Source organism: Pan troglodytes, chromosome 16 (genome assembly GCF_028858775.2).
Source record: "Pan troglodytes isolate AG18354 chromosome 16, NHGRI_mPanTro3-v2.0_pri, whole genome shotgun sequence".
NCBI lineage: Eukaryota > Metazoa > Chordata > Mammalia > Primates > Hominidae > Pan > Pan troglodytes.
Window position 1 is genome coordinate 35,895,406 of NC_072414.2, and position 26,296 is coordinate 35,921,701.

Genomic DNA, 26,296 nt, shown 5'->3' on the forward strand with positions numbered 1-26,296 from the left:
AGTAAGAGACATGAGATTTGGTTCTAGCTACACTCTTCACTGTCTTCAGTGCTTCATAGTAGGTGGGTACACGCTGCCCTATGCATCTGCAGGAAACAAGCCTTCCTGAAGAGGATCTCCCTCAACTCCCATGTGAAGGGCCCATGCGAAGAAGCCACTTTTCTCCCCGTCCCACTTCCTTGTTGCCTTTGTACTACTAATGCCTGCTTCTTGGCCCCCTCCTCTCCCCATTTCCTGATTTCCTCTCTTAGAGAAATTTTTGCTCCTTTCACCTGGCATGCTCTTTAGATCAGGAAATGAAAATAATTCTGGCCGGGCACGGTGGCTCATGCCTGTAATCCCAGCACTTTGGGAGGCTGAGGCAGGCGGGTCACGAGCTCAGGAGTTCGAGACCAGCCTGGTTAACATGGTGAAACCCCGTCTCTGCTAAAAATACAAAAATTAGCCAGCCGTGGTGGCAGGCGCCCGTAATCCCAGTTAGTCGGGAGGCTGAGGCAGGAGAATCGCTTGAAACCAGAAGGTGGAGGTTGCAGTGAGCTGAGATCGCGCCACTGCACTCCAGCCTGGGCAACAAGAGCGAAACTCCGTCTCAAAAAAGAAAAGAATTCCATATTCTTTCCTCCTCCTTCCCTCCTCCTTTTCTGTCTTTGGAATTTTCCCAAGCAGTTAAGGATCTAGGAGTGGATCTCAAAGCCTTACAGGATAACCCGTCTATATGGCTGGCAATATCCTCATTCCCACCTTTGCTGTCTCCACGGTCTTAGGGAAGGGGTTAGAGCTGACAGTGCTATCTCTTCCTCAGCTCTAGGATTCCCTGGCATCACATCCTCACCTATGGTCCTGCCTTCTACAAAGTAACATCAAGGTTTTGCTTATGTCAAAATTAGGTCTTTCTAATATAAAAATTAGGGATCCATGTTGTAGAGTTCTTGAATCTCTGAGGTGAGACTTTCACAGTAAATTTGGCTCAGATACACAAAATCCTGGGGAAGCTTTGAAGCTCTCACTCACTGACCCTCTTTTAGGATGGCTGTGGGCACAGAGGTTCTTTTCATCCTCAAGTGGCGCTGGATGAGACAGGATGCATTCCACGCAGCTGTCGGCCTGCCACAGAACATGATCCCCACAATAGTTTATCACGAACCTGATCCAACAGCACCACAGAGTTTATCCATTTTGATTTTAAATCTTCAGTATCTCCCAGCTTATCTTTCAGTGTTATGCCTTTGGCATTTTCCAAGTATATCCATTAGACCACTTGAATCTATTTGCAACCCCCGAAATAAGCAGCAACATAGCTCTCTCCAAAAATGTCCACAGTGGCAACATCATAGGTAAAAGAAAAGACGCTTCTGATTAGTTACTCCAGAGCCCTTTGAGAGTGACCAGTTCAAGAGGTAGTATTCACACTTCTTGAAGGAAAGAAGTCCACTCTGTTGCGACTGCACTGAGGGGTACGCGAAGAAAGCATGTGGAAATGAAATACAGAAGTCATTATATTTAGGAAGAGTTCCTTGCCTCTAAGAGTTAGGCGCTTCCAAATGAGAGGCTCTAAGAGGTCACCATCCCCCTTTCCTATGCTCTCCAACAGGTCCTAATGGCTGCGGGAAGCATGTTCACCTCACCTGGTTATTTCTTCTTTCAGAGCAGCAGGGTCTGCAGGATAAAACTTCACACGGAAGCACATGGTGAATGGAGGCTGGGCTGCAGAGAAAAAGAGGTGCTCATCAGGGAAGACTCTCACCCAGAAGAGGACAGGGCTCTTCTGCCCACTAGCATGAAGCAGCAGAAGAGAACCCTCATATATTTAGGGCCAACTTATACTCAGAACAGTGGAAAATTATATATGTAGATCAAAACTTGAGATAAGTGGGAGGTTTCATCCCACCCTCCCCAGGGGTGTGGCTTGAGTCTTTTCACGGAGAATACTTACATCTCAATTGTTTCACCACAGACTTTGTAAATTCCAGCCAATGCTGAAACAGAGAACACAGAACATGAAAACCCTAATGAGAAGGGCTGTAAAATATAACTTGTTTTCTCCAACTTAAAAAACTAGACAGATTGTAGCCTAGGGTGAAAGCAGCCCAAAAGCTTATGAAAGATAAGTTTGGTGAGTAAAGAGTGATATGATTTTCTGAAATGAGCTCCCATGGAGCCAGCTGTGAAGGGGGGAATAGTTCCAGCTTCAGATGCCATTTCTGGGCTTCCCTGGAAATGCTGTCTTCTAAAGCAGGGTGCCAAAGTTCTGAGCCATGTTTTTGGCATGCGATTAAGGCACAAGCGACTGCATGTATGTGTGGCGGGGACAGAGCCCCACCTGGGTTGAGTCGGGAAATACTGACTTTAATGGGTGGTGTGTGTTTCTGTTATGCACCAGCTTTTTTTTTCTTCTTTTTTTGGCAGGGGAGTGGGGATAGAAGATTTTGGTAGCAACTCTAGAAAGTAGTGAGAAGTGGAAATTTCCTAAGTCAGGGATGGCTGGTATATATTCCATCTTTCTTTGAGTAACATAAATTGCCAACCCTTGTGTTAGAAAACACATACTCAGGATTCCTTGGCATCCAGCGATGTTTTAAAATCTAAATCTCAAATGATAACTAACCACAACCAATGTGTAGGATAGTACCTTCTTCCCCTTGGATTTTTCAAGGAGGCAGGACATAGAGGCAGAATACATTTTCCCATGGTACTTAACGTTTGGGGGAAGCAATGAAACCATTCTATATGTGTTCCTTAATTCTACATGGGTCCTTTATAAATTTTATTATTGATGTTTGTTGCTTTTTGCTAATCAAGATTAGGTAGGACTGCTATTAATTGGGGTTTGATTATCCAGAGGTAGCTTAACATTGCCAGATGCAAGCTCCATGAAGGCCCAGAACTGTCAGTCTTGTTTACCACTGTATCACCAGTGCCTAGCACAGTGTTCAATAGGTAGCTGCTGAATGGCAAAGGGACTGGGCCCATACTTCCTTCTTTTCTGGCTACTTCAATTTAGTGTAATGTCTTGGCAGAGTCCTCCCTCTGGCAGGAGAGCAGCCAGGGCGCTGCAGTCAGCATCCTGGCCTCCCTTGATTCCCAGTGATCACCTTCTGGGCTGGGCCATGGGTCATGCAGTTAATGGACCCAGTAAGAGCCAGTTCTTCTGTCAGCTCCACATGGATAATCTGGACTGACATTCTGCTCTCCTGCTTCTGCTGATCTGAGTTCCCACGAGGCTGGCAACTCATTATAGCCACTCAATGTGGTTAAGAGGCCCTTCTCACATTACACGGCCCACCGCGGCTCAGCTTCACAGGGAGGCAAAGGCAAGAGATGAAATTGCTCAGAAACAACTGGGGTTCCAGGGTATGCCTGTGAAGATGGAGGAGGCCTATCTGTTCAGAGCACCCTGGAATTGTGGACAGTGAGGAGAACATAGCCAGTGCCAGGGATTCAGTACACAGAACAGCAACACCCCCAGACATTAGACTGATAGATTAAAAGAAATAAACAAAGGAAGGTAGAAATTAATGACTGTGAGATGCATTATCAGCAGAGGGCAGATAAAGCTGAATGACAAAAGGCTATTCCCCTTGACAATAGCTAGAAAGAAGATTTTAGTTTTATTGTAGTGAGAGCTCAAGAAAGGACTGAGGCTGGAGGAGAGTAGCAAGGGGTGAGAAGGGACTGAAGAGCTGTCACAGCTGATCCATGGGATTTGGAGTCTGGCAGAGAAATCTTGAGAGGAACCCAAGAATATGGTGATGGCCAGAGTGGCTTTTTGCAAATGCCTGACCAAATCGGTCCCAGATTCACTAGCAAACAGACAACATGGGCTTAGGGAGGAGGGATTAAAAGAAGAGGAAAAGAAGATTCAGAGAGGAGGGTTTCCTCCCCTATCTGAGTGAATGGGCCAATGTGGCACAATCTTCAGACTCTAGGGGCTTGAAAGGGTTCAAAGCAGAGGCCAAGAGAAGGTGGAGGCCCTGGGCCCGAGTCAGGCATCCTGGGGAAGGAAAGTAAGGGCAGCTCCTCCAGGAGAGACCAGGAGAGCTTCTAGATGCATGGAGGCTCCTGCAGAGCAAGGACTGACATCGGATGGATGTAAGTGCTGGGTTCAGACTGTCTTGAGACCCAGGGAAAGAGGTTTATTTTAGGCCCTTACACACTGAGGGAGCAAGGGAGCTCAGCTCCTCCATCCCTACCATGAATCAGTGGACTAAGGGCAACTCTCTACAGGTCCCCATTTCCCTACAACCCTCAGATACTCTCTCAAGCCTCTCTGCTCTCCTTAACCCCTCCCGCAAGGCACAGAATTACACAACTTTCAGAGGCTATCAGTTATACATTCAGCATGGAATCTCAGAAACCGCACTGTCCCTGGAGTCAAATAGGTCTGAGCTCGAGGCTGGCTTTGCCACTGACCTGGGGCAAGTTACTTAACTTGTCTGAGACTTTATTTACTCATCTGGATAACAGATATTATCATTAGGGATACTCATCTCATTTTGTTAAGGATGAGATGGAATAACATACGTGAAGCTCTTAGCTTAGTGCCTGGCACGACTCAGTGAGCAGTATACATCAGCTGGAAGAATTAGGTTTGTGTGCAGCGCAGAGCCTGGCAAGCAGTAGGAACTCCATAAATGTTTACTTCTCCTCTTTCCCATGTTCTTATCTCTCTCTAGTTCCTTCTCATTTTAACCTTCACCACATCCACATATTCTCTTATTCTCCTCAAGCACATTCTGACCTAACTAAAAAACCAATGAACAGGATACAATTTGCCTTTTTTTCTTTTTTTCTTCATATACCACCACTCTAGGGGATGAAGAGATCTTGGAGTAACTGGCCCTCCTTTTTTTTTTTTTTTTTTTTTAAGACAAGAGTCTTGCTCTGTCTCCCAGGCTAGAGCGCAGTGGTGTGATCTTGGCTCACTGCAACCTCCACCTCCCGGGTTCGAGTGATTCTCATGTCTCAGCCTCCCAAGTAGCTGGGACTACAGGCACATGCCACCATTTCCGCGAATTTTTGTATTTTTAGTGGAGACGGGGTTTTGCCATGTTGCCCAGGCTGGTCATGAACTCCTGGGCTGAAACAATCCGCCTGCCTTAGCCTCCCAAAGTGCTGGGATTACAGGCATGAGCCAGTGCACACAGCCAGCCTTCCTTTTTAAGGATAAAAGTTTGGACCAAACAAAGAAACACCATCATTACCTCTCTACTTTAGTGGGGATGCCAGAGAGTACATCTCCACAAAGAGCAAAGGGTAGATGAAGGGAAGTTATAGAAACTGCAGGTGTCTGCAAGCTGGGAGGCTGGGCAAATGGATGTAAGAAATACAACACTATAAGCCATTAACTCACTCATGCATTCATTTCTTCAGAAAATATTTATTGAACACCAACTACATTGTAGGCCTGTGCTAGTTAAATGGGAGATAGTGATGAATGAGACAAACTCCAGGCCCTCATGGAACTTACATTTTTGCAGGGAACACAGGTAATCACAGAATGATGTAATAAGTGCTATAACAGGGTAGCAGAGGGCACATGGGGGCCCATAGGAGGATCCCTAATACAGAGTGGGGTTAGGGGAGATTTCCCAGAGGAAGTAAAAGTCTAAGCTGAGACCTTAAGTGTGAAAAAGAGTTAGCTGGAAGAAGGGTGTGGAGTGTGGAGTGGTGAGGAAAAGGAGAAGATTCTAGGCAGGGGAACTCTATAGGTGAAGGCTCTGTAAAGAAAGAAGGTATGATGTATCTGGAGGGCAAAAGTATTACTGTCTGGCGGGACCACAGCAGGTTGGGGAGATGAAGCTGGAGAAATAGGCAGGGGCCTGAGATGATGGACTTGTTCCTGAATCTGTCTGGAATATCAGCACCCTTGGCTATCAGAATGCCCTGTGTCTGCAGAGCTGCCTATGCTGTGTAGAGCAGAGCAAGAACTGCAAGATCTGCAAGGTGCTGAAAGGCCCGCGCTGGTTTGGCTCTGTCTGTACTGCCTAGATTGGGTTGGTATGGCACCTTTGGTGAGGCCTTTCCTAACCAGTACAATGTGCTTCAGCCCGCTTACTAAAAAGTGGGCAGGAGAGGCTCACCCTGTGACCTGGGCTCCGAGACCACAACTCCAGCCCAGCTGCTCTGCCTCCAACTTTGTGCAAATCATTTAAGCTCCCTAGCCTGCCATTTCAGCAACTGTAAAATGACAAGCTTCTCCAGGTGAGCTCTAGCCAAGGTGCCTTCCAGGTCTAATGCTATGATCTGAAGAGACGACATCCAACTGCAGGGTCTGGTTGGTCCCTGATTCCTGAAGCTTGACTTTGAATATGAATGACAGTTCAAGACCTCAGGCTTATTGACTAGCCCTGTCCTCCTTTTGTGCTTTGAATATTGACTTACCCGCTGCTTATCTGGGTCTACAAAGCGGATACCAAAATAGTCTTTCTCAAGTAGGTTCAGATGGTGGCAAAGAAGGTCAAACAGGTACTGGCCTTTGGCATCTCTCTGCAAAGAAAGAAAACTCCATTGAGAAATGAGTGGGTTTCTTCAGTGTAACTTTGTTTTTTTTTTATAGCCATTAAAAGTTGTTTGTAACTGTTGCATGTGTCTATGAAAGGGGTGAATGTCCATAACTATGTCCTCCACATTGTGATACATCACTCACTGTCTGGAATCCAGAGGCTTTTAGCACCTGGAAGGAGCCCAAGAACTCTTCCCACCACAAAGATGTCAGAGAAGTCAGGGTAGAGTCAGGTAAGCCCAGTTCCCATCTCAAATGCACAGAGAGCTTTCTTAAACTGTGAGTGTAGGGAATGTCAGTGTGGAATACAGCAATAATTACACCAGGCCCAGCTGACTGAGCCTCTAAAGTAAATCTTGAATCCATTCACTTCTCTTCCTCTCTCTTACCAACACCATAGGTCAAGCCACCACCATCCCTCAACAGGACCACTGCCAGAGCCTTCTAACTGATCTTCTGCCTTTGCTCTTGCCCTTTCAGTCCATTCTCCGCACAGCAAGGAGGGTGTCCACAATTTAGACATCGTCTCTTTCTTGCTGAATAAGTGATCAGGCACATTGTAGGATATTTAAACAAACAAAAGGATATACTATGAACAGTAAGTCTCCCTTCCACCCTGGCCACCCTGTGCCCCAGTTCCTCTCCCCAGAAGCAACTGTTATCAGCTTCTTGTATATCCTTTTTTTTTTTTTTTTTTTTTGAGATGGAGTCTCGTCGTTCTGTCTCCCAGGCTGGAGTGCAATAGCGCAGTCTTGGCTCACTGCAACCTCCACCACCTGGGTTCACACGATTCTCCTGTCTCAGCCTCCCAAGTAGCTGGGATTACAGGCATGTGCCACCACGTCCAGCTAATTTTTGTATTTTTAGTAGACACGGGGTTTCACCATGTTGGTCAGGCTGGTTTCTAACTTCTGACCTTAGGTGATCTGCCTGCCTCGGCCTCCCAAAGTGCTAGGATTAAAGGTGTGAGCCACCATGCCCAGCCCTCTTGTATATCCTTTATGTGATGTTTTATACACAGGCAAACCTACATACATATACATCTCCTCTTTTAAAAATACATTTTGTAACATATTTTTAAGCTCTTTTCTCCCACTTAGGGTATCTTGCAAATCCTTCTATGGCAATATATATAGATATGCCTCACAGTTTTTAACTGCTGCATGTCACTGCAATGAATCTAAAATTATTTACCCAGTTCCATATTGATGACATTTGTTTCTAATTTGCTATTACAAACAATGTGGCAGTGAACATACAATGATCTTTATGTTACTCACTTCTCTTAATTCTTGTTGCTCTCAGAATAAAATGAAAACTCTGATCATGGCGTCCCAGGCCCTATACAGCCTGGCTTCTCTCTGCACTCACCCAAAATCATTTTCCTCACTACACTTCAGCCATGGCCTTTCCGTTCTGAACTCCCCAAGGCTTTTCTGCCACTGTCTTTGCATTCCCTCTGCCGGGAATGTTCTTCCTGCAGCTCTCTGCAGCCACTCCTATTTTTTGAGGACTCAGCTCAAATGTCCCCTCTTCAGAGAGGCCTTTCCCTATAGTACAGCCCTTCCCAGTTACTTTCCATCTCATTTTGCCATTTATGTCCTTCATAGCACTTATACCAATCTGTAATTATCTTGTTGATTTGTTTAGTTATCTATTTACTATCTGCTTCCTTTCTAGACTGTAATTTTCATGAGGTCAGAATCCTTCCCCCAGAACTTAGCACAGGGCCTGATGCATGGCAGGCAGGTCCTCAATAATTATTTGTTGAATAAATTACTGAATGAATAGAAGGGAAAAGGTTTGCTAAAAGATTTCACAAAATGGTGAAACGCTAGGCTGTTTATAACCCATAACCTTCTACTTCAGAGACCTGCCTGGATGCCAAGGGTGAAGTGGGAGGAGAATGACTTGCAGGAAACTGTCAAAACATCTGGAGCCTGCACAGCATCCATCGCTGGCCTGTCCCCAGTGGTCTCTGCAGCTCAGTTCAGATGATCATCTCTGGCGGGTCTATGTCTAATTTTGCATACAAATTGAGGTTGTATGAGGAATTTCTGTAGTGTAGTGGTTATCACGTTTGTCTCACAAATTGAGGTTGTAAGATAAGATCCAAAGATCTCTCCTGTGCCAAGGCCCAAGGCCATGGGTAATTACAGAAGGGCCTGGCCCTGCCCCAAGAATGAGCATATTTTAAAGACCTTCACAAAAGGTTTACACCTCACTTCTTCCCCTTCTGCTAACTCACCACATACTATCCAAGGAGAACTAGGGCAGGATGCTGATCTCGCGGCAGTTATGTTAAGAAGTTTGTCCTTGCAGGAGCTGGAAGAATAGGTGAGTAGACAGCTCAACTACAGAAGGAGGCAACATGTGGGCAACACCCCTCCTCTTCTGAGACAGGAATAATACAGGGTGGTCACAGGAGAATAAAAATTCCAGACAGCAGTTTCACATGACTAGAGGCTATGGGCTGATAAGACCCTGAAAAACAGGGCATAGACCAAGCTAGCTAAGACCCACTGAACCCAATGTGTGGCTGGATTTGACCTAGGTTTCTCCTAGGACCTCACTATAAACTCGTTAACATACTAGATCACACACCTACCAGCGCCAGGACTGTTCCAAGACCACCCATATTTGCTGTAAAAATAGGTGCCACTGCAGTTATGAGAAATCTCTACCTTTTCCCAAGAATTTTCATGAATATTCCACCCCTTGGTTAAAGAAACCCATAAAGACAGAAACCCCAAACCCCACTGAATGACTCTCTCAAGTATGCCTACGCTCCCTTTTCTTGAACGTGTACTTTGCCCTTTGCAATAAATCTCAATAAATCTCTGTTCTTTTACTATTTTCTGACTCTTCCTTGAATTTCTTGAAAGAATTCTTATCTTCTCAATGGTGTCAAGAGCCTGGACACCAGGTGGGGTGGAGGTCTCACTGGCGTTTGGGGACCTCCCCCAGCCCACTGGTATCACTTCTGCTAGCCTCACACTCCCTCTCACAACATAAGCCTGAACTCGCAGGCCCTATTCCTCCTGTCTTTGGTCCCCTACAGGGAAGAGTGACTCTCAGGACAGAGACTCGTTATGAATCACACTGGGACTTCTGGGTGGTGGGCCACAAACCAGGTCTTTCAAAGGACTCCGTCAGAACTTTCTTTGTGCAGGGCCTATTAACTGCTTCTTCACTGATGCCAAGAGAGTGAGAAGAGCTTAAAGAGGTATTTCAGGTTCTCTGGGAGCAGAGTAAACATGTTCAACTCTATCCCATGCAGCATATCCTATACTATTATCTCTCTCAGAGCAACTGAAATGGAGCAGTGAGAGACAGTAGCATATTTTCATTGCTTTTCTCTACAAATTTTACTTTGCACCAAGCTGGCTATTACATTGTGATCAGCTGGTGCTTTTTTTTTTAATGAAAAAATGTTTTTCACAAACACTACTACAGTATGATGTGAGTTTTACGGGCTGAAGAAGTTTGCTTCCATACATACAACAACCAGATTAGCAATGGGACAGAGATAGCTATAGGGAAAACATGCTTCTGTGATGGAAATCATACAGGCTTTTAATAAGAATCCTGCCTTTCATAAAACAACTCATTCTCATGGGCTGCGAGCTCAGATGCACTTGTAAGGCTCTTAGCTGGTAAGAACCCTGAACTTGGTAGATCCAACTTCAGATTTCTTCCACTTCACAGGAAGAAAAAGGAAGCATGGCTTTTCTCTTGGAGTAGTTAGGAAATAAGGACATATCCCACTACCCATTCCCTAGAGCTACATAAAAAAGACCTTTTTCTGGTTACTTTTCAGCACCTGGTGAATCCCCCTGCTCCCCCGCCGTGAAGACATAGTTCCCTCAAGTTCCCGTTTACCAGTTACCAGTGTTAGATGCATTGTTTTGAGGTGCAGGGCTCTTGCATAGACTAATGAAGAGAAGCATCTTCCTTTGCTCTTTCTCCAAGGCTGGGGTGGGGGTGAGGGGAATGAGGAAAGAGGTAGACACAGAATTCCATGAAATTTAAATCCCCAGCAGGTATGCAAAGGTAGAATCAACTTAGAGCTCTGCTGCAGAGGCACCTTTCACAGAGGGTTGCGACAAAGCCCTTCCTTTGAGGCACTCACACCTGTGGCTGGTGGAGTGGCCTGAGGCAGCACTGGGTGAAATCACATGCAGCTGAACCATCATGATGGGCTCCCTACAAGCCAACGGCAGCGGCAAGATTTTAGGAATTTTACAACTTCCTGGGCTTGTGGATCCCCTTGCACTTCCTGATGCCAGCTGTGTCCTGGGATACCCTCTCCATGGTCTCCCAGTCCTAAGTCCAGGGGTTTCTGGAATATTCTGTGACAGTCAGTCTTTTCTTTTGATGAGATGGCAAAGCCGTCTTCCCTTCCCTTTGCCTGCAGGTGCCCTGGCACTGTGGCTGAACTGTGCGTTGAATGTTGTGCCATTGATTATACTGGAGAAACAGGCACTTGCGCTGACAGGTGATTACTGTTTAGTCACAAAGTCAGAGCTCCAAGCCTGAGGACATTTATCTTCAGGACAAGTGAGCTGAGGCAGAGCACCCAAATCCTCACCCTGCAGCTACTTCTGAGGTTATTCTCTTCCCAAAGACATTATTGGATCAAAATAACTTATTAAGCACTCGTTTAAAAAATAAATTTATATTTTATGAACCACAACAGTGCCTATACATATTTGAAAATACTAGTGCATATAGGTACAACCCATTTATTCTCTCTATATGGTGCACAGAATGATTCACGAGCCTCTTGGAGTCACTGTGCAGCTCTGAGGGTGGGATAATTCCTATTTTTGCCCCTCCCTGGAACGCCTGGTTCTGGTTCTCTATGGTTTGCCTATTCCTTAGGGAAGGGACTGAGGCAGCAAGCAGTAAGCAAGCTTGGGCCAGTGACCTAAACTATTCAAGGTTAATTGCATTTTCTGTCTCATCATCGATATCCATGGGCAGGAGAGGAGCTTTATTTTAACCCATCATGGATGAGGTTAATCCCAGGCTCTCTGGCATGCAGCATCCTGATGAGAGAAGCCAAGATGCAGAAAGCCCTACTCATTAGGCTCCACTTTATTCAATCCTGCTTACTTGTGAGGCACACAAGCACCTCACAAGCAAGTGCAAATGAAGTTGAGTCTAGCAGAGGGTAAGAGTGATTCCAACTTCCTCCTGGCTACATGCTATGATCTTGGTTCACAATCTGTTAAAGGGTAGCTGGCCTTGGTTTCACGGGCCCTTAGAGAAGGCAGAGGTAAAATGGAGGGATTACAGAAAGTGGGCACCCGTAGCCCAAAGTACAAGAGTCCAGAGGTGGAAGAAAGCCACACTGATACTAGGCACCCTGGAGGAAGGGCAACAGTTGAACGAGTTGTCCTTGGAGGCCTGCCGGGGAAGAAACAGGCACCAGGGATGGGATGGCATCTCAGCCTGCATTCTAGCTTAACTTTATATTTAAATTTCTTGTAGGCCAAAGACTTCCTTGCTTTCCTTCCATGCCTTTTAGTGGTGTGAGGGCATAAGCGGCATGCCGATGTCTGCCAGGTTCCAGAGCAGATGCTGTGTAAAAGCACTTTAATGTTACAGAGGAACAGCCACAGTAGGTCATCTTCTCAGGGCCATGGCATTAGTGAGCGGAGCAGAAAAGTGTGAATTAATTTCTGGGGTGCAGTCCCTGCCTCTGTGGTCACATGCTACACCCAGCCCAGCTTTCTGAGGCAGAGGGAGGGTGTGGGGCACAAGTGCTAACAGCAGAACCTCAGATTCCCTAACTTCAGCACCTTCTTTACACTTTCTTTGAAGGGAGGGAACCCCTGCTGAGCTCTTGGCCCAGGAGCTCACTTTTCCTGCTTAGTCGTAAACCAATGAAATTTGTCCAGGAACTGCTGAGGCTGCAGCTAGAAGAGCAGCCAGTTCACTCTGGGAGAAGATTAAGAAAGCTCATTCCAGGGGGAAATGCAGAGACGTCCATCTGCAAGCAATACTCTCTTGAGTAGCAGGTCACCACAAATGTGGCAGGGCCATAGCTCACCCCTACCCAGGTACTCCCTTCTGTTTCCTACTCTCAGAACTCAGCCATCAGGCTGGGAAGAACGGGGCCCAAGCAGGCTCTTGGTATCTAAACTACAATGCCAGGAGGCTGCTGTGGGGCCACGTAACCATGTGGCTCCTGGAGGAGTGGTGAGGCCCCAAAGTGGAGGGAAATCAGAGCTCAGAAGGAGAAAGGATCAGTGCTTCTTAGCCACTGTTCTCACCAAATCCTTAAATACAGCAACTTCTTTGCCCCAACAACTCCCTTCTACATGCAAATTGAGAGCTGGGGTGATTTTCATGAAGCCACACAGATATCTCTAGGTTCAGATGCCAGGTGCAGTGCTGCAGGGAGCCTTGTTGGCAGTCCTCACTTGGGTCAGAGAACTGGCTTTGCTCATCGCCACATGGTGTGACACGCAGGACGTGCACGTGGGGTGGGGAAATCACATTCAGTCTGGAACATGGAGGTCACCGTGCGCAAGGAAATGTCATGGGAGGGAGGACTAAGTGTTCTGTCAGCACAGATGGCCCAAAGCAGACTCAACAAGGGCAATTAAGACCCTCTGAGCAGAACTTCAAACCTGCTGTTGTACAGCTTGTAAGAGCAGGGCTAACAAGAGGGCTAGTCTTATTGAGATATCAATGGTGATGCTTCAAGAGACAAGGTGTCTCATTTCTATATGAAATCTTTGTACCCTGTGAAGTGTCTGGAAAGAAAAAGAAAAACAGAGCCAGGTCTGAAGAAAAGCAGACAACTCGTTCATCTTTCTTATCTTTGGTGAAGCCACTTTTACAAGTAAGTTGACTCTTAAAAGCATCACTGCATCTTGCTATTGATTGAATAAATTTTAGTTGTATTTTTCCAACCAGTGCTGAGTATCTCAGTGGACTAGTCATGTCACAGCTGCAGAACTACTGGAAACTCAGCCAGGCTTGTTAGGAAAAAACTCATTGCTTTGTATTTGTGAAGCTCATATTCTCTTTCTCTATTCTCTGTCTCTCTCTCTCTTCTCTTTCTCTCTCACACTTACACCCCCCGATCCCCACCCCCAACACACACACACACATTCTCTAATACAGCTGCACTTCTCATACAATGCTGCTTCAAATAACTTGTAAAGAAAATCTAGAATTTGGGGAAAGATCGACTTCCCCTTGCTCCAACCCTAAGGACAGTTTGACAACTCATTTTATTGCTGCTTTTTTCTTTTCTTTTTTTTTGCAAAAGACAAATGCATGTTTGGCAAAATCTGGGAATTTCTGGGGTTTTAGGGAGTATCCTGGATGGCCAGGGTCAGAAGAAATATGATAAACTCACTGGTCCTCATAACTCTTTGATTATTTCCCTCCTCTTCACGAAAAAATTGTTTACTGGCCAGTGCCAACATATGTGATGGATCCTGAGGTAGACACATTTCATTAGCAAACAGGTCAGGATCTTTGAGTCCTGAGTGCAGTCTGGGTGCAGTTTCCTTTTCAACTCTCCTATCAGGTTACTTATGTTCCTTAGAAGTTGAGGCATAGGGAGCAGAAAGGGGAGGAGCACTGGGAAGGCAAAGGCTTTGAGAACGAGCACTAAGTAGACTTAGAGTCAAGGCCCTGGTCTGCCACTTCTCAGCTTGTGATCTCAGACCCATCCCTTAATGTACTCGAGCTTCAGCTTCCTTATCTATAAAACAGAGTTAATCTTACATCTAAGGATGACTGCGGGGCTAAAATCAAGACACAAAATATACATAAAAACCCTGTGAGTTTTCGTGCCAACTTCCTCAGCCTCTTGAGACCTCTTCTTCCTCCAGGATGGATGGACTTGAATGCACAAGGCCTCAGCAATGAGTCAATGCACTCAAGGAACAGAAGCCTGTCCTCCCTGGGCAAGAATGTATGAATGGATCTTGGCTACATGTCCACCTTGTAGTGTCCCCAAGATCTGGGAGTGGCTACCATTTTGGAAATATGCCCAAAGCAGCTCTTAAAGTACAAATCTGCGTCTTCTTCTTACCCAAGGCTATTTTTTTCCTGATCAGAAGAATAGAAAATTTCAAATATATGTAATCAAACCAAATCCCCTCAGAAGCCTGGCAGCTTCTAGTCAGTGCCACAGAGACAAAGGCAGAGCTTCTGTGACAGGCTCCTGACATGCTCCCTAGAAAGGAGGAGCTGAGTAAGGGGAATAAGATATGACACGATTCCAATAGACACTATACCTTTTAATGCCTTGGCTTTAATTAGAATAAAAAGAAAAAAAGCATTTGGCAAAATATATTTCAAGAAATTAACTCAGCGCCCTGATCTCTCTCAAAAAACAGAACAGGTTCCCTCTGTAGTTAAACCTACGGGAGCTACCTGTAGCATTAGACTCTTCCCCCTGGGATTCCCCAGGGTACTGCACAACAGGATATTGACAGATAAATGAGAGAGGGATGGGCAAGTAGGGCCCACAGCTCTCTGACTGAAGCCCCAACTTCCCCAGAGCATGCCCAGTCACACACAGCTGCTGGCATCCTATCCCAGGACCAGACAAATCATTTTCACTGCTTCTCCTGAGAAGGACAGCCAGGGCCTCCCTTGAAAGCCCCTTGTCACAGCAAACAAAACTCTGAAGAAGAGTTCCATGGTCTGCCTTGATCTGTGGTCCCACTAGAGGAACAAAAGCCAGGTTTATGCCTCCCTTCCCAGCACTGAGTAGAAACAACTTCACTGGAACAACAATAGTGAGAGTCCCAGGAGAGGAGTGAGACAGCTGGGGCCTGGAGCCAGGCAGATGGGTGGAGAGACAGTTTCCTGTACAAATACCGAGGCCTAGGAAAGCAGTAGGACAAACCCCGAATCTTCCAATAGTGGTTGTCCCACTGGTGGAGGAGAAGAGGAGAAGGAGGCAAGATAGGAGGCAGACAGCTAGCTCACTCAGAAGGCTGACTTTCCTTAATAAACAGCAAATTAGGAAGCATACCATACTCCGGACCATTGGTTCTCACACCTGAGTCCACCTCAGAATCACCTGGAGGGCTTGTTAAAATACAGATTGCTGGGCCCCGCCCCTAAAGTTGCTAGTTCATAGGTCTGCTGTGGGGCCTGGGAATTTGCATTTCTAACAAGTTCCCAGGTGATGCTGCTGTTGCTGGTCTGGGGATTACTGGCATCTGACGGTCTTGTAGCTCTTGAAGCCAAGACTACAGGGATAAGGGAAAGAGAAGCAGATATTTGACCTCTGTGACAATCCAACTCTGTTAGCACAAACCCCACTTTCATTAACCTTCCACGTTTTCATATAACAAGAGTACCAACTTCAGAGCATTAGACTGTGAGTTAAATATTACAGAGAAATACTGCTTCTTCCTACCAGGTTTTTAAATTCTGCCTTTCATGACAGTGGGCAGCTACCCAACTCTGGCTTGCAAGTTCGAGTCCCCAATTACCATTTATTTTCAATGGCTAACTAGCTCAAAACTCACTGCACTTTTGCTATGAACTAGATCATCAGAAAATAAAGCCAGCAGTTATCATCAAACTCAATCCAGGGAAAGAACTCCCCTTCTCACCCCAGATCTGCTGTCAGTGACAGGGAGTCTGTTCCAGAACATGTCCTATCCTGGCCTTTGGGCTCTCTTGTCTAGGAGGCGGGGCTGGAAGGTGCCCCAGTACCTCAACCTGCTGTCTCCTCCCTACATCTACGCTCCTTGAAGCTCCTTAGTCAGAATTCTATCTTGGCTGTCAAGACCAGCCTTCTCCTTTCTCTCCTTTTCCTGAGAGAGGATCCAGCTGCCCCTCCATGGAGGGTTGGGGTGGGTATAGGAAATATGCTCTGAGCATGTAGTTCCATGCCAAGGAGGCAAGTCCTCCATGTTCAACTTTGGCAGGGAGTTTGGGGCAGGAGGGAAGCGATGGGAGTAAGAAAAGGCACATTCTGACTGTGATCTCTTGGGCAGGTCATTTTCCCTTTCTGTGTCTCAGTTTCTCTATCTGCAAATAATCTCATGCCCCCTTATGTGCTCAAAATCCTCTGATTCTGTTATTAGTCAATCAAAGTAATAACATCCCAGGTCCATCTTCTAAACAAGGATTTTAAAAAGTTTTTTTTCTTTAAAAAGGCTAATCGGGTAGCTTTAACAGGTAGATGTTTATTGCTAGTGTAATTAATCTAAAAAACTCAGGGCCATTGCTCAAAGTAAATGGAAAGAGTAACTAAACAGAATCCATTCAATTTTAGAAACTGCCTCTAGCAGGCCTGACACAGTGAACACCATTATGTGAAACTATTATCCTGCTACCAGTCTGGTCATTTTACATTCCACTGTGAGCGATGGAAAAGTCCCATTAGATCATCTAATGCCCGCCTCCAGCCTCATAAAATGAGGATCATTGCAAGATCTTCTCAGAGTGGATCCTCAGGCTAATACCAGCCTCTGTCCTTCCCAGGCCCACTATTTCCTAGACTATAACCCAGGCAGCAGCGGGACTGCTGGATTTCTATATGCGAGGGCTTTAGGGGTGACAGTCTGGCTGGGGTGAGGGTGGGGAATAAAGATTTATTTGTATGATCTTGTATATAAGATTGAGAACTCTTCAACTGTCCAGATAAAGAAGGGATAGGAACTGACAGAGATGGAAAGGGGCTGATAAAGTGTCCCTTGCAACCTCATCTCACTTAACCAGAGGCAGAGCCTCTGAAACGTGGCTGAGGCAGAAGCTGTGGATGTGCTTTGAGACAAGTACCATTGGGTCCCTCAACCTGTTAGTTTCCTGAAGGTTCTCCCAGATGTGGTATTTCAGTGGCTGAGCAGCAACAGATGTCTTTTGGTCTATAAATAATTCTTGGGGCCAGGCGTGGTGGCTCCCGCCTGTAATCCCAGCCCTTTCGGGGGACAAGGAGAGCAGATTATCTGAGGTCAGGAGTTTGAGACTAGCCTGGCCAAAATGGTGAAACCCCATGTCTACTAAAAATACAAAAACAAATTAGCCGGGTGTGGTGGCGGGTGCTTGTAATCCCAGCTACTTGGGAGGCTGAGGCAGGAGAACTGCTTGAACCCGAGAGGCAGAGGTTGCAGTGAGCCGAGATCGTGCCACTGCAACTCCAGCCTGGGTGGCAAGAGCGAAACTCTGTCTCAAATAAGTAATAAACAAATAAATAATTCTTGGGCTTGGAAATGTATGTCTTAATGTGCACTGGGGGTAGGGTGGGAATGACCAGGTCCCCAGAGCATCAGGAAGAACCATGGTCCAGGCTTTGCAGTGTGATAGAGAGAGCAAACAGAGGAGGCAAGTTTTCTGGAAGTGTGTGACTGCTCCTTCTTCAGTTTTTGGTCAAGAAGAGTAGGGGTGAGTGGAGGGGAGGCAGGAACCTTGAGCCCAGTGGCTCCCTGAGGCCTCTGGCGCATCCCTGTCATCTTCTGTGCCTCTGCACAGCAACACTGGTTGGGATATCACTGCTGAAAAAAATCTTAACATCTGCTGCCAACTGAATATTGTGTTATTTGAAGGCCAAAAAGTGGATGGAAAACCATTGGGAAAAACACTCAATTCAGTGTGTATCTACTGAGGGTCTAATCTGAGCAAGGCACTACTGAGCTATCTCAAGGCTGCAGAGACACGCGGTTTAGAGATACCTGAAAAAGTGACTTGGGAAAAGCCATCTTTTCTCTGATCTCATGGTATGCACTGCCTGTACCGCTTAGCTGTCCTAATGCTAACCTTCCCATGTTTAAGTCCACTCTCCTCTCCATTACTGGGAGAGATAGAAGCATGGTGTCCAGTGTTTGCATTCATGGTTCACAGCCCAGTGCCCTGTACATGATCCTCAAGAAGTATTTGTGGGTTTTTGTTTCTGTTTTGAGACAGGGTCTTGCTCTGTTGCTGAGGCTCAGGCTGGAGTACAGTGGCACAATCACTGCTCACTGTAGCCTTGACTTCCTGGGCTCAAGCGATCCTCCCACCTCAGCCTCAGAATAGCTGGAACCACAGGCATGCGCCACCACACCCGGTTAATTTTTAAAGTTTCTGAAGAGGGGGGCCTCCCTATGTTGCCCAGGCTGGTCTTGAACTCCTGAGCTCAAGGGGTCCTTCTGCCTTGGCCTCCCAATGTGCTGGGATTATAGCCATGAGCCACCACGCCCAGCCAAGAAGTATTTGTTGATTAATTACTAAATGACTATGACCAGGCTAATTACCTGATGAGCTCCTCCTTCCTGAGTCTTCAACTCCTAATACCCAGTGAGATCAGTGTAGGAAAGAACAGAGGATCAAACTGGGGTAAGGGTATTCCTGGAGATGGTATCCCTGTCCAAATCAGAGTCTAGCTTAACTCTAGACATTCACTTCAGAATCGGTCTGCTGGGTTCTGCCTTTTGTCTAGTTTGCTGATTCTAACTACATAGGCTGTACTTGGGAAGGGAGGGAAGGGGAAGAAGCTGAGTGAGACAAGGGGCTCCCAGCCTCAACTCCAGAAAGATGCCGACAGTACAGCCCGGTTCTAAAGTAACTTCTTATACAACCAACACAGTCACGGGCAAGTAAAATGGCTTTGCTTCCAGGAAAATCGCTAACTGGGTCCTTGCCATTGGAAAGGGAATTAAAAGCTCAATGCTGGAAAAAACTAATAATTACATTTGCTTAATTATATTGATGTGAACCTCATAGCCAAGTTATTTTTAGGAAATTGATGCTAAAAAATACTGCCATGCTCTTGGGGTCATGTGGAGCAGGATTTAGGATGTTTTTAACTTTTGGAAATTATCAAATGCCTTTCTATAGGAAAGTGTTACATTTCTAAGATTTTTCTCTTTACAGTTTTTCTGATGCTTTGCCTGTCTTTCTAAACCTGACACCTAGCCAAAATGGCATAGGATCGTTGGGCTTCAGATCAATGGGTGATAAATGATAACATAGAATTGGCTACCGGCCTTATCATTTGTCACAGGTCAGATTCCTTAGGAAATAAACTCCGGGACAGAGTTTAGCATGAAGGATATTTATTAAGAAGTGCTCTTCGGCCAGGCGTGGAGGCTCATGCGTGTAATCCCAGCACTTTGGGAGGTGGATCACTTGAAGCCAGGAGTTCAAGACCAGCCTGGCCAACATGGCAAAACCCTGTCTCTACTAAAAATACAGAAATTAGCTGGGCGTGATGGCACGTGCCTGTAATTCCAGCTACTAGGGAGGCTGAGGCAGGAGAATCGCTTGAACTTGGGAGGCTGAGGTTGCAGTGAGCCAAGATCGCGCCACTGCACTCTGCACTCCAGCCTGGGTGACAGAGTGAGACACTGTCTCAAAAAAAAAAAAAAAAAAGTGCTCTTGGGAACAACATCCACGGAAAAGAGGGGGAGAAAGCTGGAGTGAGCAGAGGGAGAAGCTGAGCTGCCACGTGGGCCTAGTGTTGACTTGGTTGGACCATGGGGAGATCTGGAGCCAGAGTGGCCCTTTAGAGTTGTTTCAAGTTAAGCCAAGATAGCCAAGTCTTTTATAAGCTTGTCTCAAGCAGTAACTGAATGTTGACCACTGCCAACAGGACCCCTAGTGGGGACCTGGGTGGAGTATTAGCATCCATCACACCACTCTTGACAGAAACCCCAAATCATAACTACCATTTCTTAAGAGCCTACCATGTGCAGGCTGGGCGCGGTGGCTCATACCTGTAATCCCAGCACTTTGGGAGGCCATCCTGGCTAACACGGTGAAACCCTGTCTCTACTAAAAACACAAAAAATTAGCCGGGCGTGGTGGCGGGCGCCTGTAGTCCCAGCTACTCGGGAGGCTGAGGCAGGAGAATGGTGTCAACCCGGAAGGCAGAGCTTGCAGTGAGCCGAGATCGCGCCACTGGCAATCTGGCCTGGGAGAAAGAGCAAGACTCCGTCTCAAAAAAAAAAAAAAAAAAAAAAAAAAAGCCTACCATGTGCAAAGCATTCTACAAACATTATCTCTAATGCTAACAACAATCTCACAAGGAAAGTTTCTATTAACCCCATTTTATAAAGAGAAACAAAGGCTTAGTGAGGTTAAATGACATGCCTAAGACAACACAACTAGTACATGGGACTCAAATCCACGCTGCCTTGCTCCAAAGCTCACATTCTTTCCAAACGCTAGACTCTTATTTTTTTATTTTCTCATATAGCTGCTGCAGAAGCAGCCTACAGCTCCATCCTTCTTTGCAGCTTTGGGTTGCCTTTATAGTCCTCTGACTATATTTATAAATTGGTAGCTATGCACATATATACAGCCCATTGCTTGAATTCTTTTCTGAACTCTTTGGATTCCTTAGATCTGGGCACTATTGGCCTGCTTCAACCAGAACACCACTCCTGTTGAAAATAGTATAGAGGCTGGGCTTCTCCAAGAAGGTACACAAAGAGGGAAAGCCTCAAAATTTAACAGAAACCAGTAACTTAGCCAATAATATTTGAAGATTATGAAGCAAAAAATGAGCAGCATTTAAAGCCAGATTTCTTTTTAGATTCTTTTTTCTTAATGACACTATGCTCATCCTTAATAGATTAATTTATTTATTTTATTTTTGGAGACAGAGTCTCACCCTGTCACCCAGGCTGGAGCGCAGTGGCACGATCTTGACTCAGTGAAACCTCCGCCTCCTAGGTTGAAGGAATTCTCCAACCTCAGCCTCCCGAGTAGCTGGGATTACAAGCATGCACCACCACATCTGGCTTTTTTTTTTTTTTTTTTTTTTTTGTATTTTTAGTAGAGACAGAGTTTCCCCATGTTGGCCTGGCAGGTCTCGAACCCCTGACCTCAGGTGATCCGCCTGCCTCGGCCTCCCAAAGTGCTAGGATTACAGGTGTGTGAGCCACTGTGCCCAGCCAATAGATTTATTTTTTGATCAGAACATTTCTGAATTTCTATATCCTGGAGATTAAATATCAGTGGATAACCAATCCCAAATCCCCCAGATGGGGGAGCTGATGAGGCAGGTGCCAGGGATAACATGAAAGGTTATATACACCCTCTCTATATTCCCCAAAGGCTGTTATTAATCTTGTTCTTCCTTTCCACATTCCAGATCTCCCTAATCTTCAGCATGACATGCATGTGCCAAAAGAAGTCATCAGTTCAAGACAAGAAAAGCTGCTGCCTCAGTAAAAAGATGCACCATTGACAAGTTCATTTGGCTCTGTGGGTTTTTCTCCCCAGGTAGAGTGTCTTATAGTTGTTCTCTGGGGTGCTCTTTTTTATTAATTAATGTATATATTTATTTTTATCTTTTTGAGATAGGTTCTCACTCTGTCACCCAGGCTGGAGTGTGGTGGCACAATCATGGCTCCCTGTAGCCTTGAACTCCTGAGCTCAATTGATCCTCCTACCTCAGCCCCCTGGGTAGCTGTGACTACAGGTATGTGCCAACAGGCCCAGCTAATGTTGGTTTGTTTTTTTGTAGAGACGGGTTTTCAGCATGTTGCCTAGGCTGGTCTCAAACTCCTGGGCGCAAGTGATCCACTTACCTCAGCCTCCCAAAGTGCTGGGATTACAGGTGTGAGCCACTGTGCCAGGCTGGGGTGCTCTTTTACATTTGTCAAAGATGCTTAGAAAAGCACCAGGCACGGTGGCTCATGTGCTCCCAGCGCTTTGGGAGGCAAGGCAGGCGGATCACCTTAGGTCAGGAGTTTGAGACCAGCCTGGCCAACAGGGTGAAACCCTGTGTCTACTAAAAATACAAAAATTAGCCAGGCATGGTAGCGGGTGCCTGTAATCCCAGCCACCTGTGGGGCTGCGGAGAGACAATCACTTGAACCTGGGAGGCAGAGGTTGTGGTGAGCCCAGATGGAGCCACTGCACTCCAGAGCCTGGGCGACAGGGCGAAACTATCTCAAAACAAACAACAACAACAAAAAAAGATGCTTAAAAAAAGCGCGTGGCATCAGACTGTGCAAGATGCAGTCAATGAACAGTTTCTGGGGCAGCCTCCTCAGTGCATTCAAGTCATCCCTGCACTCCAAGAAAGTAATGGGGCCCTATTTCTTGTGCCCATTCTTCCCACCCAGGGAGACTCCAGAGATGAGAAATGATAGAATGATTCCCTTGACTATCCATTAATTAGAAAGTGAACCTTATTTTTGGGAAGGAGAGATTATCTCCCAAATTACAATGGGATGATAGCTGTTATAAGAGAGGTATGTACAAGGTACAGGGGTAGTTTGGTGGGAGTGAGACCATCATGTCTAGAGCATGTTCTAGGAATTTCAAATAACTGCCCTGGTACAAGGACGTCGGTTGCAGATCAATATGGAGAGGTAAACAAATGCCAGATGGTGAAGGGCTGTGTATACCATGCTAAGAACTAGTCAGGAAATCACTGTAACAATACAGGTGAGCTATAATAGGCAATAAGATAAGGGCAATGAGGATAAAAATTAAATCAATATTTAGGTGGCAGAATAAATAGTATTTAAGTGACCAATTTGAAGAGGGGCGTGAATGAGAATTAGGAATGGAGGACAATTTCCGTTCAGCAAGGAGGCTGGGAGAACAGGTTGAAAAGCTATCTTTAAATCGAGTATTATCACAATGACTTTGGTGAATGGGTCATTAATATTTTCAGGGCTCTGACTACTGAATTAATTAAGGAAATAATTAAGATTTCTTAGATCAGCCATTGCATTGATTTCTTTTTAGAGCACACTGTTTTGGCAAACCCTATGTTTTAAAAAAATGTTTGCTAGAATACATTATCTTCTTGTTGGTACCAAGGTTGAAGTCAATTATCAAAGCATAGAAATCATGTTTGGGCCAGGCAGAGTGGCTCACACCTATAATCTCAGCACTTTGGGAGGCCAAGAAGCGGATTGCTTGAGCCCAGCAGTTGGAGACCAGCCTGAGCAACATGGTGAAACCCCATCTCTACAAAAAATACAAAAAATTAGCCAGGTGTGGTAACGTGTGCCTGTAGTCCCAGCTACCCAGGAGGCTGAGGTGGGAGGATCGCTGTGTTGCCCACGTTGGGGTGTAGTGACTGATCATAGCTTACTGCAGCCACAAACTCCTGGGCTCATGTGATCCTGCCACCCAGCCTCTTGAGTAGCTAGCACTACAGGTGGGTGTGTGCCACCATGCCTGGCTACTTGTACATTTCTTTAAAGCAAGTTTTAGATGCTCTTTTCTGAGCTTCCATAGCATTCTGGACATAACCCTGTCAATATGTTGTATCTGCTTCTCGATATGTTGTAATTATCTATAAGTTATCATGGAGAGCTGGGTGGGTGGAATAGGGACTTTGTCTTACTCCTTCTGGTATGCCCACTTCTTGAAATATGGCGGGCACTTAAAAAATAAATCTTGACAGCATAAAAGCTGCAAAAATAAAAGTAGTAAATTATGTCTAGCAAATACCATTCTAAGTGCTTTTTTCAGACTGGCCAGCAGAACTGAAACTAATTCTGCACAGAAAACTAAGGGGTGGGGGGTTGCTCCTGTGAGCTCAGCTGCGCCTAAACACTAACTTTGAGTTGTATACTGGTGATTATTTTCATCAGAAAGTGGGTCAATTCCAGACATGAAATACATCTGAAGACGTAGCCCATCAGCAGGAGCCTTTGGAGGCAATATTTTCTTACCTCTAAGATTCTTATTCAAGAAATATATTAAGAGAATTACTGGCCGGGCGCGGTGGCTCACGCCTGTAATCCTAGCACTTTGGGAGGCCGAGACGGGCGGATCACGAGGTCAGGAGATCGAGACCATCTTGGCTAACACGGTGAAACCCCGTTTCTACTAAAAATACAAAAAATTAGCCGGGCGTGGTAGCGGGCGCCTGTAGTCCCAGCTACTTGGGAGGCTGAGGCAGGAGAATGGCGTGAACTCAGGAGGCGGAGCTTGCAGTGAGCCGAGATCGCGCCACTGCACTCCAACCTGGGAGACACAGCGAGACTCCGTCTCAAAAAAAAAAAAAAAAAAAAAAAAAAAAAAAAAAAAGAGAATTACTGATGCTCATATTTATTGTCAAATTAGCCATGACAGCTGCAAAATGTTTTCATTTTAAGTTGAATCCCCAAAGCTTCATTTGCATTTTCTCTAACTTAAGGATATTGTTAGAAAAAGCCAGGCTTGCTGGTATAGGGGTAGAGGGAGAGGAAGGAAGAAGATATTTCATCTTTGGTTCTTCTGAGTTGAATTAAATATTTTAAGTTAATAATCTCTGATCTGTCATTAGGGGAGTTGTCCATATGCTCTTTACAAATTATGACTGCTAGGAATTCATAAAGAATGTATGAAGGTCAAGAATATGGAATTTCAACTAATGTCTGAAATGATGGCCTCAAAGACAAGAGTCCCTCAGACATCTGCCCCCTCCCTCTCCTAGAGCAGTCTAGTACAAGGACTGCTGCTGAGATGCAAGCATTTCCAAATGCAGCAACACCGAAACTCATTATAGTTTTAACAGCTTGCTTTTCAGAGTCTATGGGACTTTGACAATCCAAACTTAGGTTTGCTTAATGGAATGGCTTTGCTTTAGAAAACAGATTTTGTGGAGGGTTTTATAACCCTCTTCTCCCAAAAAATGCATTTAACCTTACTCATCTGGAACAATGGAAGAGAGCAAAAGACAGGGAGAAGGCTGGGATTAGTATTTAGTGATATCTTAATTTTAAATGTTTACAGTGAAATGAAATTCTTGTTACTACCAATGACAACATATAAGAATCAAAATATAAATGAGTCATGAATAATTAGGTATTAATCATAACACATAATATACTGTCATGAATACTAATGTTCCATAAAAGAGAATATTTCTTTTTTGAGACAGAGTCTTGCTCTGTCACCCAGGCTGCAGTGCAGTGGTACCACCTTGGCTCACTGCAATCTCCACCTCCCGGGCTCAAGAGAGCCTCCTATCTCAGCCCCCCAAGTAACTGGGACTTTAGGTGTGTGCCACCAGGCCCAGCTAATTATTGTATTTTTTGTAGAGATGGGGTTTTGCCGGCTGGGCACGGTGGCTCACTCCTGTAATCCCAGCACTTTGGAAGGCCGAGGTGGGCAAATCACCTGAGGTTGGGAGTTCAAGACCAGCCTGACCAACATGAAGAAACCCTGTCTCTACCAAAAATACAAAATTAGCCGGGTGTGGTGGCGCACACCTGTAATCCCAGCTACTCGGGAGGCTGAGGAAGACAGAATTGCTGGAACCCAGGAAGTGGAGGCTGCAGTTAGCCGAGACTGTGCCATTGCACTCCAGCCTGGGCAACAACAGTGAAACTGTATCTCAAAAAAAAGAAAAGAAAAAAGAGACAGGGTTTTGCCATGTTGCCCAGACTGGTCTCAAACTCCTAGACTCAAGTGATCCTCCTGCCTTGGTCTCCTAAAGTGTTGGGATTACAGGCGAGAGCCATTGCTCCTGGCCGTAAGAGAGTACTTTAATATTAAGGATTAAGTAGGCCCAGAACTGTAAGACCTTGGATATTTCATGATACTTTTAACTCACCTCTGTACTGGGTAGAATAGTGTCCCCCAAAATTCATGTTCACACAGAACCTTAGAATGTGACCTTATTTGGAAATAAAGTCTTTGCAGATGTAATTAGTTAAGATGAGGCCATACTGGATTAGGGTAGACCTAAATCCAATTATTGGTTCCTTATAAGAAGACCATGAAGAGACATAGACACACACAGAGGGAAGACAGAGGCAGAGGTCAGAATGATGTAGTAACAAGCAAGGAATGGCAAGCATTGCCAGCAACCACTAGCAGCTGGAAAGAAGCAAGGAAGAATTCTTCCCTAGAGTCTCCAGA

General features: G+C 45.6%; 1 protein-coding gene across 8 annotated transcripts in view; it reads right to left on the reverse strand.

Moving 5' to 3' along the window:
- FRMD5 (FERM domain containing 5) overlaps window positions 1-26,296 on the reverse strand; it is a 331,205-nt gene that overhangs the window by 46,917 nt on the left and 257,992 nt on the right. For all 8 annotated transcript variants that reach the window (XM_063794901.1, XM_063794898.1, XM_063794900.1 and 5 more), the window contains exons 2-4: window positions 6,382-6,486; window positions 1,934-1,976; window positions 1,626-1,704 (exon numbers count right to left, since the gene is read on the reverse strand). In XM_063794901.1, the coding sequence (XP_063650971.1) occupies window positions 1,626-1,704; window positions 1,934-1,976; window positions 6,382-6,486 (227 nt within the window). The remainder of the gene's footprint in view (window positions 1-1,625; window positions 1,705-1,933; window positions 1,977-6,381; window positions 6,487-26,296) is intronic.